The sequence below is a fragment of the Cladophialophora immunda genome (assembly GCF_000835495.1).
Source record: "Cladophialophora immunda strain CBS 83496 unplaced genomic scaffold supercont1.2, whole genome shotgun sequence".
NCBI lineage: Eukaryota > Fungi > Ascomycota > Eurotiomycetes > Chaetothyriales > Herpotrichiellaceae > Cladophialophora > Cladophialophora immunda.
This window is the reverse complement of record NW_015622542.1, coordinates 2,112,132-2,130,324: the sequence shown is the minus strand read 5'-3', so window position 1 is coordinate 2,130,324 and position 18,193 is coordinate 2,112,132. Positions and strand designations below refer to the sequence as shown.

The 18,193-nt window shown below is 54.4% G+C and overlaps 7 protein-coding genes across 8 annotated transcripts; 3 read left to right on the top strand and 4 right to left on the bottom strand.

Annotated features, from left to right (window-relative positions):
- Positions 1–651: 651 nt before the first annotated feature.
- PV07_03050 (uncharacterized protein) lies at positions 652–2,875 on the top strand. The gene is made up of 2 exons (XM_016389713.1): positions 652–1,095; positions 1,161–2,875. Exons 1-2 carry the CDS (start codon positions 712–714, stop codon positions 2,805–2,807), a joined length of 2,031 nt encoding a protein of 676 aa, XP_016251615.1. The 5' UTR covers positions 652–711; the 3' UTR covers positions 2,808–2,875.
- A 291-nt stretch (positions 2,876–3,166) lies between these two features.
- Positions 3,167–7,188, top strand: PV07_03049 (uncharacterized protein). Its single transcript, XM_016389712.1, has 3 exons — positions 3,167–4,078; positions 4,140–6,009; positions 6,064–7,188. Exons 1-3 carry the CDS (start codon positions 3,356–3,358, stop codon positions 6,189–6,191), a joined length of 2,721 nt encoding a protein of 906 aa, XP_016251614.1. The 5' UTR covers positions 3,167–3,355; the 3' UTR covers positions 6,192–7,188.
- On the bottom strand, positions 6,016–8,402 carry PV07_03048. Of its 2 annotated transcripts, XM_016389710.1 has the most exons (8): positions 8,076–8,402; positions 7,926–7,978; positions 7,749–7,819; positions 7,437–7,639; positions 7,064–7,362; positions 6,706–7,008; positions 6,479–6,652; positions 6,016–6,429 (listed from the first exon to the last, which is right to left on the bottom strand). In XM_016389710.1, exons 1-8 carry the CDS (start codon positions 8,242–8,244, stop codon positions 6,223–6,225), a joined length of 1,479 nt encoding a protein of 492 aa, XP_016251612.1. In that variant the 5' UTR covers positions 8,245–8,402; the 3' UTR covers positions 6,016–6,222. The 2 variants fall into 2 exon arrangements, with proteins under 2 accessions (XP_016251612.1, XP_016251613.1); XM_016389711.1 differs by having other exon boundaries at positions 6,016–6,652.
- A 434-nt stretch (positions 8,403–8,836) lies between these two features.
- On the bottom strand, positions 8,837–10,162 carry PV07_03047 (uncharacterized protein). Its single transcript, XM_016389709.1, has 2 exons — positions 9,318–10,162; positions 8,837–9,203 (listed from the first exon to the last, which is right to left on the bottom strand). Exons 1-2 carry the CDS (start codon positions 9,411–9,413, stop codon positions 9,087–9,089), a joined length of 213 nt encoding a protein of 70 aa, XP_016251611.1. The 5' UTR covers positions 9,414–10,162; the 3' UTR covers positions 8,837–9,086.
- A 94-nt stretch (positions 10,163–10,256) lies between these two features.
- Positions 10,257–12,805, bottom strand: PV07_03046 (uncharacterized protein). The gene is made up of 3 exons (XM_016389708.1): positions 12,308–12,805; positions 12,185–12,245; positions 10,257–12,114 (listed from the first exon to the last, which is right to left on the bottom strand). The coding sequence occupies exons 1-3, from the start codon at positions 12,565–12,567 to the stop codon at positions 10,375–10,377; spliced, it is 2,061 nt and encodes a 686-aa protein (XP_016251610.1). The 5' UTR covers positions 12,568–12,805; the 3' UTR covers positions 10,257–10,374.
- An 831-nt stretch (positions 12,806–13,636) lies between these two features.
- Positions 13,637–15,118, top strand: PV07_03045 (uncharacterized protein). The gene has a single exon (XM_016389707.1). It carries the CDS (start codon positions 13,944–13,946, stop codon positions 14,991–14,993), a length of 1,050 nt encoding a protein of 349 aa, XP_016251609.1. The 5' UTR covers positions 13,637–13,943; the 3' UTR covers positions 14,994–15,118.
- A 1,701-nt stretch (positions 15,119–16,819) lies between these two features.
- On the bottom strand, positions 16,820–18,121 carry PV07_03044 (uncharacterized protein). The gene is made up of 3 exons (XM_016389706.1): positions 17,746–18,121; positions 17,665–17,693; positions 16,820–17,604 (listed from the first exon to the last, which is right to left on the bottom strand). The coding sequence occupies exons 1-3, from the start codon at positions 17,797–17,799 to the stop codon at positions 17,052–17,054; spliced, it is 636 nt and encodes a 211-aa protein (XP_016251608.1). The 5' UTR covers positions 17,800–18,121; the 3' UTR covers positions 16,820–17,051.
- Between the last annotated feature and the right edge of the window lie 72 nt (positions 18,122–18,193).

Here is an 18,193-nt window from a genome sequence, read left to right as displayed (position 1 = left end):
GCTTTTAAACGCTGCTCACTCTCAACTCGCCATCTTCCCACTCGCTGGTGCGTACCTGGGCATCAACTAGACAACCATGATGGATTTTTTCCAACTTTCGTGCCTACATTCATTTGTATACAATCAACAATATGGCCCTTCAACAACGCGCAACACGCCAGAGATAACCACCACCTGCAAAAGAACGAAGAGAAAGTAAGTGGAGGTCCTCGAAATACGGTCGTAGAGGAGCGAATGTCCAACTAGATTGCTCCACACTCGAGCTCTGCGTTGTCCTTTTGGTCTTCGCCATCGCACTTTATTGGGTGAAGCGATATTGCTCGCTTGACAACCGAATTGATCCTGAGATGATTAGGCAGCTACTCACTTTCCAGCGAGCCACTAAAAAGCAGTTTGACGAATCGAGCGAGCATTTTACGTACAAGACACCGCGTCTTCGGCTCGAAGGGCCCGTTCCGAGCAACGCCTTTTGCCTAGCGTGAGGCTGAAAAGCCCGTTAGATTTCCCACTCCAGTCAGAGGGAACTGCAGCAACATGAGTCCCTTGAGCCGGATGGCAGGGAAACACAACGATTGGCTGGTCATTGACACCTTTCGCCTGCCACATGTACTTAAATACTCGGTGGTGTCTTGTCCGCTTCCAGGTTTTTATCCTGGAACGCCTCGTGGCCTTGCTATGCGATATCTATTGTGAAGTCATGTTGTTTGAAAGATGACGGGAGATAGCACATTCGAAACCACAGACCGAGAACCCGAAGGCAGGGAGACAAGCAATGACTCCCTGATGAAAGGAGATGACTCGGCAGAGACAAGAACCGAAAGCGAAGAAAAGAGTCATGACAAGCATGTTGCTTCAGCTCAGCCAAAAGCTGTCGCGACATCTCCGGAAACAGCAACAAAGTCAATTGGTGGGTGGCCGCCGAAACCTGCCTCACTCCGAAAGCACGGCTTTGGCCACTATTTCGGTCTAATCGTCGACTTCGCGACTGTCATCGTCGTCTTTCCCTTCCTGGTTCTCGCAGGTGCTGCAGCAGTGCTGAATGGCAAAATTGCTCCCCCTCATCAATGGTCGACGATCTATTCTGCCATGAACGCTGTAAGTCTCCGTTCGAGCTACGTAGCTGATCAAATTTGAGTGCCTGACAACCTTGTCCCTGTTAGACCGTTACCATATTTCCCATAGTCTTCACCGCCATCGTCGCTCGAACCATCAAAGCCTTTGCAACATGGAAGTTCGAGCGCGGGACTACTCTCGGTCTCCTGGAGCAGCTACTGGCGAGCCAGTCACTGTTTGGAGCTTTGCAAACGTTATGGGCGCTGCGGGTGCTCAACATTGCCGGCGTCGTTCTGGTCGCCCTAGCGGCCATTTCACCAATTGGAGGCCAGTCATCCTTGCAAATGCTCAAAATTCGAGACAGGGCTGAGCTCTCTCAACCAGTGCTATCTTATCTCACAACGGGACAGAAAGCATGGTCGTGGTTTGAAAGTGGCGATTACTTCTGGTACGCCCTACCGTCGTTGAACGCCATGTACTCCAGCTCGCTCATGGCACCTGCATCTGTCAAGACTTCAACAATGGACCTCTGGGGGAACGTCAAGATTCCGTACTTATCTAGGCTCGGTTCCGTGGCCACTTCGACTGGATGGCAGGACGTACCTATGGACCAGGATGTTCTGTATTCCTCGCTGATAGGCATTCCTGTTTCGGGCCTGTCAAGATCTTCGAACAGCTCATTCACGATGGAAACGAGCTACTTTGACCTGGACTGTTACAGACTTACAAACGGTACCTGGATTAACGCGACAGTGCCAGAGGTTGCCACGAAAGGTTCTCCTAATGGCACGTTCTATGGGATTGCGGGCTCCACCTACTCCATCGCGATTGACTACATCGTCGAAATGTCGTATGGGAGCGTATACGACTATGTAAGTGAGTCGAATCAGAAAACCGAGACCCACCCTCAGGCGACCCTCCTCTTTCAGTCAATGGCAGGATACGAGAGTGGTTTTACTCGCGCATATTGCCATATTTCGACCGAGTATGTTGAAGTTGCCATCAACTGCACCGGCCTCGCGTGCGGCGTGAACAGTATGAGACCGTCGCAAAACGCTCACCCAGACCCACGGCTGGTTCCATTCGAGTTTGGCTATTATTTCAACGGATTCGGGTGGCAGTTTCCCCTAGCCACAAGCTCACAGGCACAGACTGCGGAAACATCATCCGCCACGGAATTTTACCTGAATAACCCTCTCAATCCATTCGCCAACTCTTACCGTCTTGTGGTGAATCTGTACGAGCTCTCGCGGGATGATATGTCCATCCGGCTAGGCCAAGTCCTCAATAGCTACTATCTCGGCAGTTTGGCGCCCTTTACCATCACTGGCTTGACTGTTGGTACTGGAACTGGAGAGTCCGAAGGTGGTCCAGCCGATGAACCTGGGAACAATACTGTTGCGGCCCTCGCATCAGTCAATAATGTCAGATACGTCTGCCAATGGGGTTGGTGGACGATCTTTGTGCTCTCCTGCATTCTCATGCTGATTACTGCGTCTATTGGCGCTGTGCTACGTTGGAATACCTCTTCACCGGATATCCTGGGGTCTATCTCGTCAATGACGCGGGATTCGCCGTACGTAGAACTTCCAGAGGGTGGCAGCACACTTGGGGGCACTGATCGTACACGCATTTTGAAGGAGTTGAAAGTACAGCTGAGGGATGTACGTGAAAGAGATGATGTTGGGAGGCTGGCTTTTGGATCGGTGGACAAAGCTGAAGGACCGCCGAGAGCGGATCGAATGTATGAATGATAGAGGTCCAATTTTAGGCCATGAGTGTTGCCGCTACCAGCGGTGTTCATTCTAGTGACTGCCTACCGTATATTTGGGCCTCGTCCAAGCCTTTCAGCCCGTACGAGTAAAAGGGTGCTGTGGCGTAGTGTAGAACCTCCCTGAGGCACCCTATTGAGTCGTCGCTTGACCAATAAGAGTCCCTGAAGAAGGGTGCACTAGGAATGAGTAGGGCGGCATTACCCTAGTCCCAATATGGGGTGAGCTCCACGTGAGTATAGTTCGTCTTGGCGCCAGCCTCGGCGGTTCAGCTGAAAGAACGCCCAAGCCTTATCGCGACTCACTTGCGTAACCTTTGTTCAATTCTACTATCGGCCTTGCTTGTGAGAGTCCTCCGCTTCCAAATCGAATTCCACTAAATTACGGAAGCCAATGCGTACATCGACCAGAACACAGATTAGCAATTGAGCACGGTTACCACCCCGGTCGGGTGGGTCTGCCTTGCCGCATGAGAGTTCCCTTTTCAGCCTTGCCTGTCTTGACCAGACACGCAATCCGCGGCGTTCGCAATGGATATACTCCGTTCCTTGCGTCAAGGTCAAGGCAGGGAAGACCATGAGTTCGATAACGCGTGTCAAAAATGGCTTTACAAATTGTATCTCAAGGCCGAACCTCCTGTCGTCCATGATCCTCGCGGGAGCGATCCTCGGCCTTTGCCACTACGAAAGCTGACCGAACTGGAACCAAAGCTGTTTTTCCCTCGCTCAGGGATTCTTGAGCTTGTGACCAGAGACATGCTACGCGAATTGACAGACTGCACATGTCGTAGCTGTGTGTTTGAAAAGCCTATCCCGAAAGAGGGTTACAGTGGCGGCCAAAGGACCAACGTCATCGACGCAATTATGCGTCCAAGAGACGAGCCAAAGATTGTCGTTGCAGTCCTTCTCTATACAGATCAGATATCTCAACTTTACCGGTTATACAAGACTTTACTCTCTGACGAAGGCATTGACGCCATTGACGGTAAAGAGGATATAGCCGAGGATGTCAAGGAGAGAATCCGACATGCGAAAGCCATGTTCAAACCGGAGTGCATTTCGCTGGATCACCCTGAGCGAAACTACCCATCGGGTACTCGTCTACCGTTTTTGAGCGAGGATCCACACGGGAGCGGATCATTTGGAACGGTCTCGAAGGTAGAAGTGCACCCGGAGTACCTTGGCGACGACGTCAAAGAGCTGATCAAGGACTACGCCGGAGCACAACCCGTATCACCTTCAGCGGATCAAAAAGTGAGTCCATTTGACTGTCCGTGCGTTTGGATCACAGACCCCCAAAACTAACGTGGCGTAGTTCTTCATCGCGCGAAAAATGATTCAAGGGACAAGAGGGCAAACACTCGAAAACTCTGTTCAGATGGAGCGAGACTTTCTCGATGTGATCCGTCGACAGAAAGAAGGCAAAGAAAATCTGATAGATTTGATTGCTTTCTACACGTTTGGGGACGAGATCAACCTACTCTTCCCTTACGTGGAGATGAACCTCCATGATTTGCTGTATCACGGCCGACACCCGCCCAACTATACGCACAGGCAGTTTCCTGATGATTGGATCAGTTCCGGCATCAGAGGTATGGCTCAAGGCCTACGCACGATCCACCATCCGCAAATGACGTTGGATAATGACAGGGAGATCGTCGGATTTCACTTCGACCTCAAACCAAGGAATGTTCTCATTACGTGGGACGGGACCTTTAAGATCACTGACTTTGGCCAAGCACTCATCAAAGTCGTTCGCATTGGCATGCAGCAATACGGAGGAGATGACTATCGTGGAGGAGATCCAGAATACGCTCCCCCTGAATCAATGCCTTCTCGCCATCTCGTCGAATCTCGTCATGTGGGCTACGCCAGTAATACCTCCAACGAACGTCCTGACTTTCGTGATCTCTTCAAGTATGACATCTGGTCTCTAGCTTGTATCATGGTCCAGTTATACACCTATGTATGTCTTGGTAAAGTCGATGCAGTGATAAGGTTCGACGAGGATCGCAGAATGCATTCCCCCGGAAGCGAAGTTGCCCCATATCATGTCGACGGGATGGTTGGGCCAGACCTCAATCCAGCAGTGGCGGCACAACTTGACAAGATTTTGGCTTATAGCTTGACTGTTGAATCAACAGCTTTACACACATACATGGAAGAGCTTGTTACGACAATGACGCAAATGCTAAAAATCAATCCATCAGACCGACCTACGTCTGGCGAAGTCGCGGAGCGCCTTACCGTGCTAGTGAACGATTATCTGGCTGCGAGGAACGACCCCAGCGGTGTGCTTCTGGCGGCAAACAATGACGACCTTCGAGATATTCCTCCAGGCTATGTCGAGGTTGCAATGGACACGAACGGCACCTCGTTCGTGTCGCTGGAAGGAGTCCGGATTGTGGCGTCAGATTCCCCTCAGAATGCGGAACTCCCATGCAGGTTGAGGCTGTTTCACCAAAAGGGTGGTTTTTGGATGAAGATATGGTTCAAAACCCCCTCCAAGCAAGATGTCCTTTCGAAACGGCTACCTGAGGGGGAAGTTCGATTATTACATTCAGCGCTCCTCGACGGTGGAAATCGTGGCCATTGTCGAATCTTGAGGTCGGGCGCTGACTGGTTCGAGACGGATTTGTACTTTGAGAACGGGTTGCTTGACTTTCACGCAACCGTTACCCAGTATACCCCTCGATCCTTCGGAATCATCGGCGGCGGCTCTAATGATGAAATGCGGCAATGTTACAGTCTGAGACACCCTGTCACTGTCTCGGCTAGGCGTGACTTCCCCAGAGAATTGTCGAAGATTCGAGACGGCATCGAGGCGAGTTCGATTCAAAAATGGAAAGGTCGGCGACTCACTTACCTCGATGGGAGAACCGGACCTCAGCGTGATGTCGGGCTCAGGCTTATGATCTTCTTCCAAAATCCTGCAGCGGTCTTGCAAATTCCGCTCAGATCTCGCCTGGGTAAAGTTGAAGTTGAACGCCGAGGCGCTACCACCGTCATCACCTTCCGCGGCCTCTCGAGGGAGAAGTTCTTTACGCATGCGGAGAAGCTCGAGAGCGCGGATAACCGTCATCTACAGCTACCGATCGGATCGGCACATTATCCCTTGGGGGATGCTTACAGGCAGCGGGACAATAACACTTGGGAAGTGAAGCTTGAGACCAGGCACGAAGAAGGTGAGACGCCACCATATCGGTATGATTGTTCCTAAGCTGACTGAAGATCTACAGTGGTTTCAGACATTGCAGCGCTCATCCAAGAAGCCCGCGATGGCGGGGAGATGATATCCTGGAGCGATCCAAACGTTGGGCCAAGACGCATCTCTAACCGAAGCCGCAGTTCTACGAGCAAGAGTTAGATTGCCTGTCGACCTGTCCACACAATAATGATCAGACGATGTTGGTGAACACCGGTGTGTCCGGACACACTGCCTTGCCGACCTTCCTCCTCCCTAAGACCTCGCAGATAAGAAGGACCGAGAGTGCGAGCAGGATCAGTGGGAAGGCTATGATGACCCACAGCCACACGTCCATGCTTGCCACAATGTGGAAGTTTCTGTCCTCGTCCACCGAAACGTAGCCCATCTGCAGAAAGTCCTGGCCCCGAGTTAGCGAGGTGAACACCCGACAAATGGAGCAGTCATACCGCTGCGAATGAGGCAGGCACATATATCAGGGCCACGATCGTGAGCACCTTCACTATCCGAGCTTCGTGGGAGCTCTTTGATGTTAGTTCAACCACCGCCCCGGTGCTAGTGCTTGTCGCGGTTGCTATCCTGTTGTTGAGTTCGGAGTTTCGGAAAGCAATGATGTCTCGCAACTTCTAACCATCAGCGATGAGTCCAGACAAGACGCGACTCAGTGTCAACCAACCTGACGGGACAAGTTGTTCCCGCGAGCCAACAACGACCCCGCCAGCTGTTGGAGGAAGTCGTACTCAAGCTGCACGGTTTCGGCGAAAGCAAGAAAGGCGTCACGACGCTCTGCGCTCTCATACCTGCGTGCGGCGTTCATCATGCAGTATATGATTTTGGAGTTCAGGCCCAGCACATGCGACATCCTCAACAGCTGGTCGACGAGGTGCGTGAGTTCCTTCATCGAACTTATGCATTGCTGGACCTTCTTGGAATCGCCGGCCGTCTCCGTCTCGATCGAGAACATGACGAGGACGTCGAACTAACGGCCGTTCATCAGACGCTACACAGACCCTGCAGGAGCGTGGGAAACTCACCAGCTTGGTGATCTGCTCGTCATAATAGTTCAGAGCCTGGCGCCAGTCCTCTGTCCCGCACGACATCCAGACCTTTTGCACCCCGAGCCAATCCGCCACCACTGAATCTCGAGACTCTGGGCCGGTGCTGAAGTTGTGCTTCAGGCGGTTGGTGACCTGGGGAGGCGCCCTGATGAGTATATTTGTGCTCGTCCGCGTCATGCACGAGAAGTTCTGGTAGACGAGGGCCTGGCGGATGGTCCATGGGTGTTGGGCATTTCCGTCGTCGCGCTGCATGTATTTCCACAGAAAGCAAGTTTCTAGCGTTCCCCACAAAATAGAATCAGCATTTGACATAGTATTTTCCCTCGCGGGTCTTCAGGCGGCTGGGTACCTAAACTCTGGCGTCCCTGAAGCCCGTCCAAGTGCTCCTTGATGTCATACGCCGCGAAGCCCTCGTCGCGGGCAAACTCTCTCTCGCCGAACGCGGTCAAGTGCTTAAGAAAGGCGGGAAAGACGTGCAGATGTCGCAAGATCGAACGCATGCTCGTTTCCGACAGCATCAGGCGGCCCCAGCCGAACGTAGGATTCAGGAGACTGTCATCAAACCAGGTTAGAATAAATCGCCACCTTTCCCCCAGTGCTGGGTCCACGTCCAGCGGGTAGCAAGCGAGGAAGTGGTCGGCAAGAGATCAATGGGACGTACAAGAAGGTGGATTTGGGCGACGGCACCGCTCCGGTTAACGAGTCGCGGCTCTTTTCGATCTCGCGTGAAGCCTTTTTCACATCGCTTGTCAGTTCTCTTCTCTGTGCATGTCTGAAGCCAGTTTCCCGAGCATCGCCCCAACCACCAATCACAACACCGACACGGGCGGGGACTCACATTGAGGTATTCCGTGACGGCGCGGTCGTTCTCGAGCACGCAGGTTCTGAGCCCTGCTGGGACGAACGGGTCGTCAGTCGCTGTATGCATGCATGTATCCGCAGACGAAAGGTCGGATCGGGCCTCGCCTTCCGGCTCTCGTTTACGTACCTGTGTCGTCGACTTCTCCCACCTGCACACGAAAAGGCCCGGTGCCGGCTGGGGAGAAGATCCGCGGGGCTGCGTCGTCAAAGGCCCTCTGGGTTTCCTCGACCGAAGCACCGAACGCGCCGGGGATGGAAGAATCCGCTTCGGGCCAAGGTAGTGGTTTCTCGTCCATGGTTTTCGGTTACAAATGATCGGCGAAGGGGGGAGATGATGGCGAAATTGCGAGGAGCTCCAGGATCTATCATGCACAGAGAGACACGCTGCAGCGAGATACAATGCGGAAATAAATCAGAAGTCATGGAGGACAAAGCAGGCGGCTGGACGTCAGGCTGGCGCCATGGAATTGGAAAAGAGGGCTGTGGACGGGGCAGACGGCAAGGCTGAATTCCATCGGGTCTAATACCGATTAGTTTGTGATGCATAGCACGTGCAAGGCTCTGCTGGTGTCTGGGCATTGGACTGGTACATGTCGATGTATGGGTATTGTGAGCTATCAATGACTGGCTGAATGTGAGAAGGCTGCAGCCAGTGTTCCCTCTCTGGAGTGCTCAAGAGCTTGCGCCTCACTATTACCACGAAGTATTGACGAGGAGTGAGGACCTCGTTGACACCGTCCCTTGATTAACAGACTTCTAGGTCGACCCGCCGCAGTGTCCCGCATTATTGCTTCCTACTACCGACCACTCGACCCTGCTGATAAAACGGGGCCTGGTAACGATGGGGGTTGTCGCCTAAATGGTTACATATAGGGGAAGGGAGAGGGCCCGAGATCCGGAGAGTCGAGAATTGGTTATCCTGTAGCTATGTAGATTCCCTCGAGGCGCAGGAACCATCCCTCCTTCTCCTTTACCCTTACCATGAATCAAGTTCCATTCCCATTATCCCGCCCGCCCAGGTATGCAAAAGCGCCCCTCCCCCTCCTCGTTCACAATAGTGCAGTAGTAGTAGTAGGTACAAATCCTCCCAAACCCCTCCCGCTTTCCCAGCGCCCCAGAGATTCCTCGTTCTGTCTCTCTACCAAGCATCCACAAGCGTGACCCCCGAGCGCTGCTTGATCTCCCCGTGCTCCGTGACCGACAACTTCCTCGCCGCGGTGACTTCGTACATGGTGCTCGCGCCGACCTTGATCGGCTGGCCGGGCAGAGCAGCGAGCGTGTCAGTCGTAAAAAGTCATAGAAGAAGAGAACAAGGGTCCCCGCGATGCACCGATAAGGATGAAGGGGGTGGTAAAATGGAAAAACTCACTTTCCAGCGGTATTTGTTTCGTCCGAAGAGGCCGTCCAGGTACGTCACCAGCGCGGACGCGCTGATGTTGTACTTGACCAGGCTGACTTGATCCATTCCTTCTTCTTTGTCTTTTGGGATTGGTACGGCGCGGCGCGGCTTGGCTCAGCGGTGCATGAGTACTCGTATGAGTGTGAGCATCTGCGTGGGCGTGGGCGTGAGGCCTCCTGCAGTGCAGGGCAGGGCAGGGAGAGAGGGTTGGACTGTTCCGGTTGGATCGCTATAGGGTGTTGCTTGTTTGTAGTTGCGCCTGAGGATTATCGGGGGATTGAATAGATGGACACGTGGAAATCAAGATAAGATATGTAGAGATCGGGAACAGTGGCATATGCTGGGTAGATGGTCTGGTCTGGTGTCCCGTTGGAAGTGGTCGTCCTGTCCGCTCCTCGATCCCAGCCCGTACTTGTACTCCGTACACCCTCACCTTTTAATATGTGCATAAAGGCGGATAGATGACTCCCAGGGGCGAGATGGGGGTTCTGGAGATGGCCAACACACCCCGAAGACCCCCCACAGGCGCCATCACTGGTGTCTCTGGTCGCGTGGCCTTGGGAGCGTGGCCGCTTGGGCCTCACTTTGCTGAGTTGGGGGCTGGGTTAGGCGAGGCGCCAGGTTCGCACGCTGGTCGCTGGGTTGCTGGGTCGTGCCGCCGGCTGCAACTAGCCTCACTGAACTATCGACGCCAGAACAGGGCGCAGTAGGAGGGGGAAGGAGGCTAGTGTGAGGCTCAGCACCGGGGCGTGTGTAGGGAGTACCACATCCATTCTCGACGCCTTCTGCGACTAACTTATGGGTGGGTGGGTGACTGATGGATTGATTGTGTAAAGTAGAGCCTCGATCTCCTGACCGACCTCAGGACTCGACGGGCAGAATAACCTGACGGTTGCTTAGATGAGAGTATCTAGTAAAGGCATGTGATAAGGCCAAGTGGATAAATCAATGGCATTAATCATTCTCTGGAACAGTGCTGCCTATCTCTAGTCATACAACCACCCTCTGTTCTGTCTTCCGCGCTCTCTCAGTCATCACTACTACTCCGCCTCCTCCGTCTCAAATATCGCTTCTTGAACTCGTGCCAGGCATCCCCCCATCCGTGCCGGAAATCGTGCCACCGTTCCACCGGGTGGCTCCCGCTGTTGTTCACAAACAGGCTCGACCCGCCTCCGAGCCAGTACAGGATGCCCACCTGCGCGTCCTCGTCGCTCCTGTCGAACGCAATGTCGCGCCGCCTGCCAAACCGTCGCACCTGTTCCAGCCGCCAGTCGTACCCTTCCCACTTGCTGATGGTCGGGCGCACGCCGGCGTACTGAGTCAGGCACCACTGCCAGAACGCCTGCAGTTGTTGGCTCGAGCCAAAGACCGCCAGATAGTAGCACGTGGCCAGGAGCATGACCCCGAAAGTCGTGGCGGGGAGGACCCAGCCTTGCAGCGCATCCTCCTCGTCGAGAGCCACAGGGTAGGGAAACGTCAGGTTCACGCTGGAGCCCGAGTCTGTGCAGGTCAAGGTCCTGCCGTCCGTCGAGTTGGTCCAGGTGCCTTCGGTGGGGAATCCGTCTTGGTCGCGGTAGGGAGGTATGACGCTGAGGATAATCACCCACAGATTCGCCAGTCCGTACAAAACGCAGAAGAATGCGGGCACAAATCGCCACCAACCCCTCCAGTTCCTCAGCCTCAGATCCCATTCCCACCCGTTGCCTTCTCCCTGCGCATCCACCCCTGTGTCACTGTTATGGTCTCTGCTGCTGACTTCTTCGAGGTGCCGTGTCCTCGACGGAAGTCGGAGAACGGCAAAGCCCATGACGGTCAGGATGATGCAGTGTGCATAAGTCTGGAGCAACCCGGGCATACTGACTGATTCCAGGACGGTTTTGATTGATGCCGACGCCCCAATCAGGACCGTCGTCATGATCCCGTGGAGGACGAGACCTCCTCTGGGCGCGAGATACTGGTCCAACGCTTCCACATGGCCCCCAGCCGGGGAGTCGCTCTTCCAGAAATCCGACCACGGGAGGATATTGCCTGAACCTATGCTCTGCTTGATGCGCGAGAATGTGTAGATGATCGAGTTGAGGCTTCCGAAAGAGGAAATGGCAATGAAAACCGACCATGCCTTGTATGCCGCCTCGTTGTTGCCGAATAGCATCGGGGTGTAGTTGATCGCGACAGGAACAAATGGGATAGCCTTGAGAAAGGTCGCCACCAACGCAATGTACAAGATGCTGACGACCGTGACTGCAAAAATGAACCCTTTGCGCAGCGTCACAGGGCTCTGAGGGTCAATCTCGCCAGCGACAAACGTCGCATTCTCCCATCCTTCGTAGGAGAATATCACCAGCAGAAATGCTTTCGCCACTTGGATCTTCGACATGGTTGCCTCAGGCGGGCCACATTCTTGGAAACCTGCTCCTTGGTACGTCTCGACCTGTATAGCGTGCCAGCCAGCACAGAGCACAACCAGCAGCAAAAAGATCTTGACGGCGGCCAGAATTTGGTTGAGCACTCGACCCGACTGAGGGGAGAAGTACTGCAAAAGACACAGGATGAGGAGGACCAGAAATGCAATCACCCGGAGGAAATCGCGATCCGGATCCTCCTGTGGATTTCTCGCGAACAGCAGCAGGCGCCCGATCTGCAGGCAGTTCGTGGCAGAATTGAAGAACGCGACGAATAAGAACGCATACTGCACGTATGCATACAGGCCGTCTCCCAGGAACCGTCTGATCCATGAGCGCCCTCGGCCGGACGTCAGTTCATCGAGCTGCAGACTCCTTGGTTAGCCAGGACCCAAAGTACTAGTTGTTTAGAGCATATTCGAGAGTTCCACTTACGTATACAAGTTCCCCGCCATTATAGGGCATGACAGTAGAGCATTCTAAGTAAATCAACATACTGCTCACGAGTCAGCGTTTGTGTCTTGGTTATTGTTTCTCAGCCTTGCACGAGTTACTCACCTGATCAAGGTGTAGATTGAACCTATCGCCCACAGCGTCATCGTAAGACCCTTGTCGCCGGTGAGTACTAGCACGGTAGACACGTTGGTATAGATGCCGGTGCCAATCATCTTGTTGACGATTAAACTGAACACATCATAGGTCCCAAGCAGAGGCGCGTGTGCAACCGGCCTCGCCTGCGGCGGTTCGTCGCCGTCCAGCGACGGGCTGCGAGATCGCAGGTTGGTCATTTCGACGCCATTCGGAGCGTGCGGCGCCATGTTTACAGAAGGCCTCGGTGGCCCGAATGCGCGGGACGCACAGCCCCAGACCAATCTTATCGGGGGGCTGCTGTCACTGTAAAGTATCGAAGATGACTTTGTGCAACTGTAGACGAGGACGTAGCATGCAAGGCAAGTAGAACAGGCAAGTAAATACCGTCAGGCAGAAAGGAGTAGGGAGACGAATAAGGATGGGGAGATATCTGTGTTATAGAGGAACCCGCTCACAACAAACTGGGAACGGCGCGTGCCAATACGAGTAGACTAGGTAGACAAGAGTGCCAAAGTGAGGCGTTGGCCGCGGTTTCGTCTCGTCAGGCTGAGCCAGACCTCCCAGGCCATGGCGCCGACCATAGTGTGGGATAAGCCCTCTTTCTCCCTACCGGATCCTTGATTTGGTGGAGGCTGTCCGCCGTTAGACGCCCAGGGAACGCCAGCGTGTGTGCCTTGCGACGAGCGTGCACGCTTGCAATCAAAGAGGAGTAGCAGATATGGCGTCTTCTTCTAGAAGGGTGACTCGTGGTCGGCTGGCCAGGATCCTGACTAGCCACCTGCCGGACCCAAGAAGTGGATGCGCTACACCGGTTTGGCGGATCCCGCCCTCGTCATTGGACTGTTGCTTGGACCAATTCACCAGGCATCCAGAAGCCTTGGATCTTTGTGTAGATTAGCTGCGCTCTAGACCGTGACTGCTGCAGGCTGGGGTAGCACAGAACATGCGGCTCGGGGCAGTGCTGATAAATCCAAATGGTCGCTCGAAGACGCGGGCAACAGCACGGCGTTCAATAGGTACCTAGGGATTCCCTGTTCGTACCTCTTCCGAGGGCATTGGCCGCGACACTGCGATTGAGCGCAACCTGGGGATGAGCTTGAGCTTGGAATTCAGAGACTTGCATAACCGGCATGCGACAAGCATGAGAAACTAGCCAGGTGAGCACGTCCTCGATGGTGGTGGAAGGACAGATGCGCTGGTTAAAGGGGCTGGGCGTCGACTGCGGCTGAATTGGGTGAAACCGCCAAGCCGCCAAGCCGATCCGTATCTCCACGTGATGCTCGGCACCGGCCGGAGGTGCAGGCTCGCGGCGAGCCTTGTCCCGACGAGGCTGGAAACCCAACCCAATGGCGTCACTGTGGACTGTTCCGACTTCTCAGACCGTTAACACGTTATCAATCGGTTGATTGTCAACGTTCCGGCACCAGTCTCCGTTCCAGACGAAAAGGTCAAGGACTCGAAGAAGGATATATGACTATCGTGAAGCTTGGGTAGGGTCCGCGCTTATCAGGGGCACCTTTCTTCAGAAGCCAGCTGAGCCAGCATAAAAATTCCTCCGTCACCGGGAGCTGGAGATACACATACTACGACAGGAGACTATATCATGTCCCCGCCAGACCTAGACATGCAGGCCCTCCAGCGACTCAGAACCCAATTCTCCCAAGCACTGAAGGACTTTGCTTCTTCGTCGTCATCATTCCGGGTCTTACATTCGATTCCACCCCCTCCCACGGCCCCGACACCGTCAAACCCGATAGTCACCAAGACGCTCTACCTCCTCGACTCGAGTTTCAACCCGCCTTCAAAGGCGCATTCAAGTCTGGTCAAGACGGCGTTGAGATCCCAAGATGCGAGCCCCGCACCTAGAGACCCAACTCCGAGGGTCCTGTTTTTACTGGCCACCGTGAATGCGGATAAGAAGCCCAAGCCGGCCGACTTTGAGGATCGCCTTGTCATGATGACTTTGGCCGCCGAGGATCTACGGTCTGGATTTACATCCGAGTCTACGACACCTGAGACGCCGGCCCCGATCATCGACATTGGCGTTACGAAGGAGCCCTATTTCGTCGACAAGGCCACCGCGATCGACGCGAGCGGCCTCTACCGCCCTCCAGGGTATGTTCCTCCATCGACTCCCTCCGAACTAGGAGAGCGAGAAGACGGGGTGGTCGAACAGATCCACCTCACGGGCTTCGACACCCTACTCCGGATCTTCACCCCAAAGTACTATCCCAACAGCCACCCGCCGCTGTCCGCCCTGGAGCCTTTCCTACGAAGACATCGCCTGCGGGCGACGATACGCGTCGACGCAAACAGTCCCTCACAGAACCTCAAGGACGCGCAAAAGACTCAGCCAGACTCGAGTCTCAGCGCTAGCTCCGAAGCCCCAGACCTGACGACGATCGCCGGCCAAGAGGCGTACCTGGAGGGCATCAAGAACGGGTCGTTGGAGAAGGACGGTCTCAAGCGGGAGTGGGCGGAGAAGGTCGAGCTGGTGGTGGATGACTCCGGCGAGACCGAGGGCGTGAGCAGTACCAAGATACGGAACGCAATGAAGGATGGGGACTGGGATGAAGTCAAAGGGCTGGTAGGGCATCGGGTAGGAGAGTGGATTAGACACCGGGGTCTGTATCTAGAGGGGGAAGAAAGGTGACTGGGAAAAGTCGTGAAAGAAAAGGCCTCGAAGTCGCCCCCTCCCCGGCTGCAGAGAGCTGCGTGGAAGTGCTTTTACCAGCCCTGTCCGTAAGAAAGAAAGACCAATTCACCGTGCTTTAAAAATCTTTCTCTCTTGCCCTCGCTTTCTTGTCTACCGAGTAGCCCAGCGTTCCTGGAGCTGCCTCCTTCCAGAAATCACCAGCCAATCCCAGCTCAGTCCAACCGCCGGAGGATAGTCCATCGGCTCACGGTTTGGAGGCTGATGATTTTTTCATGATAACTTCGGCCAGACGACGAGGGGAGTTCAATTCCTAGATTCTCCATGTTGCATGGCTGAATGAGGGGGGGGCAACCAGGACGTTCCATGGCTCCGGCGAATGGAAATTTTGCCTCCGATGCATAGTGCAGAAATCGCAGAATCCCAGCCCAGCATGTTGGCCCAAATTCGGCGTGTGGCCCTTTATCGATGCGTCTAGTTTCCACTGCCTCTGCACGAATTTGGCTGTAGAAGGTCAGAGATGGAAACAACGAGCAGTGATGCCTGGAATCTGCGGCCGGCAGCGGCACACTTAGTCTGGATGTGGCCTCCTAGGACGACCAACGATTGGTTGCGAGAGGGACAAGTGTGAAGGGAACAAGTGGGAAGGCTCTGGAGCTGCATGTAGCTGCGAGGTGTAACGAGTAGAGGCCGTTTGGAAGCTTAAGGAAGTACATCCCTCAGAGCGGTTGCAGCGCACAAACCCAGAGCGGCGTTTCTACTTTGAACTCCCCGGTGGACATTGGTGACTTTGGAGAATGGGCAAAAGTCTGATTGGACGAAAAAAGTGAGGCGTAGGCGAGACGGTAGTGACGCAAATTAATCAACTACTGCACGGTTTGCATTGCGCTGGGTACCTCGCAGGTGAACGAATTGGAAGACAGTTGGAGCCGGTTTCTAGGGCCGAAAGGCTGGTGAGGCTTCAGTGCGCGTCCCGAAATTTGTATACTTGCCCGTTATTGGTCTCAACCACATTCAGCCCATCGAAGTCGATTACTTCTACCTTAGAGGTTCATGGCGAACTGGAAATCTATACATTTCGCATGGCCAAATCTTTCCTTCTGACAACAAAGCACGTATGGGTATGGGTATGGGCGTCAGGCAAATCTCTACGACTGCCGCTACTGCTCTTGCCGGAATACAGGCCACAATGTGAGTCTATAAGAGTGTGTCGACATGGCCCTCTGCCTCCGGTTCAATTTCTGTCCCCCAGATCACACTCCCCATCGTCAGCCTCGAAACTCATCCCAGAAAAGAAAGAGAGAACCGTCCGTGTTGTGTCGCTAGAATGGCAGCCGAACTCGTTTGGACCATCGTATTCGGACTCACCGCAACCGTGATTGGCCTCGCGACCATCTGGCAGAACTTTCGAATCGCGCATGTCAAGGTTGCGAGTATGTTGCCCAGCCCACCGCCGTGGGGACCAAGCTGACGCCCTCATGGTTCCGCAGAGCCCGCCATACCGTACGTGGTACGGGTGGGGAGCATAGACGACACCCAGCCTTGCTGTCCCGAGTAGGTGGAAGCCTCGCTGACATTTGTGAAAGGATGTTGCTGACCCAAGGGATAGGGAGCGAACGTTGACTGAAGAGCGGGACCACCTCGCATAGCCAGAGAAGACCCCATCAACCGAAGCAAGAAGGATCACCAAGCATTCGCCGTAGAGACACCAGAGGAAAAGCTGAAACTACCCACGCTGATGCGGAAAAGCTGTCAAAGAAAGTGAACTTCGGAACATGGTCCAAGTGCAAAGCCATCATCTCTCAAGCAAGAAAGAGCAGTCATAGGAAGAAAGTGCAAGTGTGTCCTCAGGTGCACCCAACACTTGAACTTGGCCGCTCCACATCAAAGGATGAAATCTTGGGACAGAGATATATCAAGTCGCCTCTTTCTTATATTCTCTTTGAATGGCCCAGAATCATGTCCAGGCATATTGCTGATCATATGTCTTCTCACACCCCCATGTCAAACCCAAAAAACCCAAATGCAGTGATAAAAGGACATGGCATTTTCTTCCTCCTAGTTCCCAGGCTCAACCTTGCCGCTGCCCTGTTGCAGCCCCGTGACACCTGCTCCCGGCTTACCGTCACCACCAGCAGGTTCCGGCGCAGGGTCCGTCCTCTGCAGACCCTTGGCACCCTGATCTGCCCCAGCCTTGTGCATCTGCTCGCCCACCTCGCCACTGGCTGTGGCCCGAGAACTGGTATCGCCGCCTGCTTCTTTCTTCCCTCCGCCCACGGCGGTCTCGCTGCTGTGTGCAGGCTTGGGGGCCGAACTGCCGTGAGAGGTGTCACTGACCTTCTTGCCGTCCGGGGTCAACCCGAACACGGCACTGTGGCTGCCAGGGGCGGCGGTGCCGGACAGCTTGTCGGTGGGGTTGGGTTCGCCGACGAGGGCCGGGTCAGGGCCCTGTTTGGGGGATTGGACGCGGTCGAGGTCCTGGGAGGTGCCTTGTTGGTCATTGCTGCCGCTGTTTCCTGCCGAGACGGGCTTGGAGGGCGTGTCGGTTGCGGCTGAACCCGTGTCGTTACTGGTGGGCTCATCATTCTTGTGATGACCGGGGAGATGATGGCTAGAGAACAAGAGTCAGCTGTCCGGGTCGCAACGATATGGTGCAGGAGTCCTCTCATACTGAGTGTGGTGAGTTTGGTCGTCTGAGGACTACATGGTTGTCAGTTAGGTCCTGTCAGTGGGAGAAGGGTGGTGAACTCACCTCTTCCTTGTTATACCCCAGAACGTGGTTGATGGCGTTCTTTGCAGCTTCCATCGTGGGCCGACTTCTCTTACCTCGAGCTCAGGGTGATGTGTGCGGTGGGAGGCTATACAAAACAACTCTGTCTTTCGTCGTGGGTGTGACTTGATTGCAGGTAGATTCTCTATGACGAGAAAGGTATCCAGGGAAGGGAGGGGAGGATCACGGACAATATATGAACTTTACGGTTGAGCCCCCCCTCCCCTTAAGGGTCCTGGTGTTCGACGATAGCGACGTGACAGTAGGTGCAGTGCCTTGGGGACGATCCATCTTGCTGGGAAGATCTGACGACATCACTGTGCGTCATAGCTTGAGCCCGCGATGCGTTGCGATGTAGCGAGGGAGGTAAAGGGTGCAAGCAGGAGCTACGTCTCTCACGTGGTGGTGACGCTGGTGACGCTGTTTTGGG

Bases quoted from the DNA above. Each gene is read 5' to 3' on its own strand.
- PV07_03044 (XM_016389706.1), bottom strand. From the start codon at position 17,799: ATGGAAGCTGCAAAGAACGCCATCAACCACGTTCTGGGGTATAACAAG. The intron at 17,694-17,745 runs GTGAGTTCACCA...ACAACCATGTAG, and splicing joins TGGGGTATAACAAGGAAGAG to TCCTCAGACGACCAAACTCA. The intron at 17,605-17,664 runs GTATGAGAGGAC...CTTGTTCTCTAG, and splicing joins GACCAAACTCACCACACTCA to CCATCATCTCCCCGGTCATC.
- PV07_03049 (XM_016389712.1), top strand. From the start codon at position 3,356: ATGGATATACTCCGTTCCTTGCGTCAAGGTCAAGGCAGGGAAGACCAT. The intron at 4,079-4,139 runs GTGAGTCCATTT...AACGTGGCGTAG, and splicing joins CACCTTCAGCGGATCAAAAA to TTCTTCATCGCGCGAAAAAT. The intron at 6,010-6,063 runs GTGAGACGCCAC...GAAGATCTACAG, and splicing joins TGAGACCAGGCACGAAGAAG to TGGTTTCAGACATTGCAGCG.
- PV07_03045 (XM_016389707.1), top strand. From the start codon at position 13,944: ATGTCCCCGCCAGACCTAGACATGCAGGCCCTCCAGCGACTCAGAACC.
- PV07_03048 (XM_016389710.1), bottom strand. From the start codon at position 8,244: ATGGACGAGAAACCACTACCTTGGCCCGAAGCGGATTCTTCCATCCCC. The intron at 7,820-7,925 runs GTGAGTCCCCGC...GATGTGAAAAAG, and splicing joins CCGTCACGGAATACCTCAAT to GCTTCACGCGAGATCGAAAA. The intron at 6,430-6,478 runs GTATGACTGCTC...ACTCGGGGCCAG, and splicing joins TGCCTGCCTCATTCGCAGCG to GACTTTCTGCAGATGGGCTA.
- PV07_03046 (XM_016389708.1), bottom strand. From the start codon at position 12,567: ATGGCGCCGCACGCTCCGAATGGCGTCGAAATGACCAACCTGCGATCT. The intron at 12,246-12,307 runs GTGAGTAACTCG...ACTCGTGAGCAG, and splicing joins TCAATCTACACCTTGATCAG to TATGTTGATTTACTTAGAAT. The intron at 12,115-12,184 runs GTAAGTGGAACT...AGGAGTCTGCAG, and splicing joins ATGGCGGGGAACTTGTATAC to CTCGATGAACTGACGTCCGG.
- PV07_03050 (XM_016389713.1), top strand. From the start codon at position 712: ATGACGGGAGATAGCACATTCGAAACCACAGACCGAGAACCCGAAGGC. The intron at 1,096-1,160 runs GTAAGTCTCCGT...TGTCCCTGTTAG, and splicing joins TCTATTCTGCCATGAACGCT to ACCGTTACCATATTTCCCAT.
- PV07_03047 (XM_016389709.1), bottom strand. From the start codon at position 9,413: ATGGATCAAGTCAGCCTGGTCAAGTACAACATCAGCGCGTCCGCGCTG. The intron at 9,204-9,317 runs GTGAGTTTTTCC...CTGCCCGGCCAG, and splicing joins GAAACAAATACCGCTGGAAA to CCGATCAAGGTCGGCGCGAG.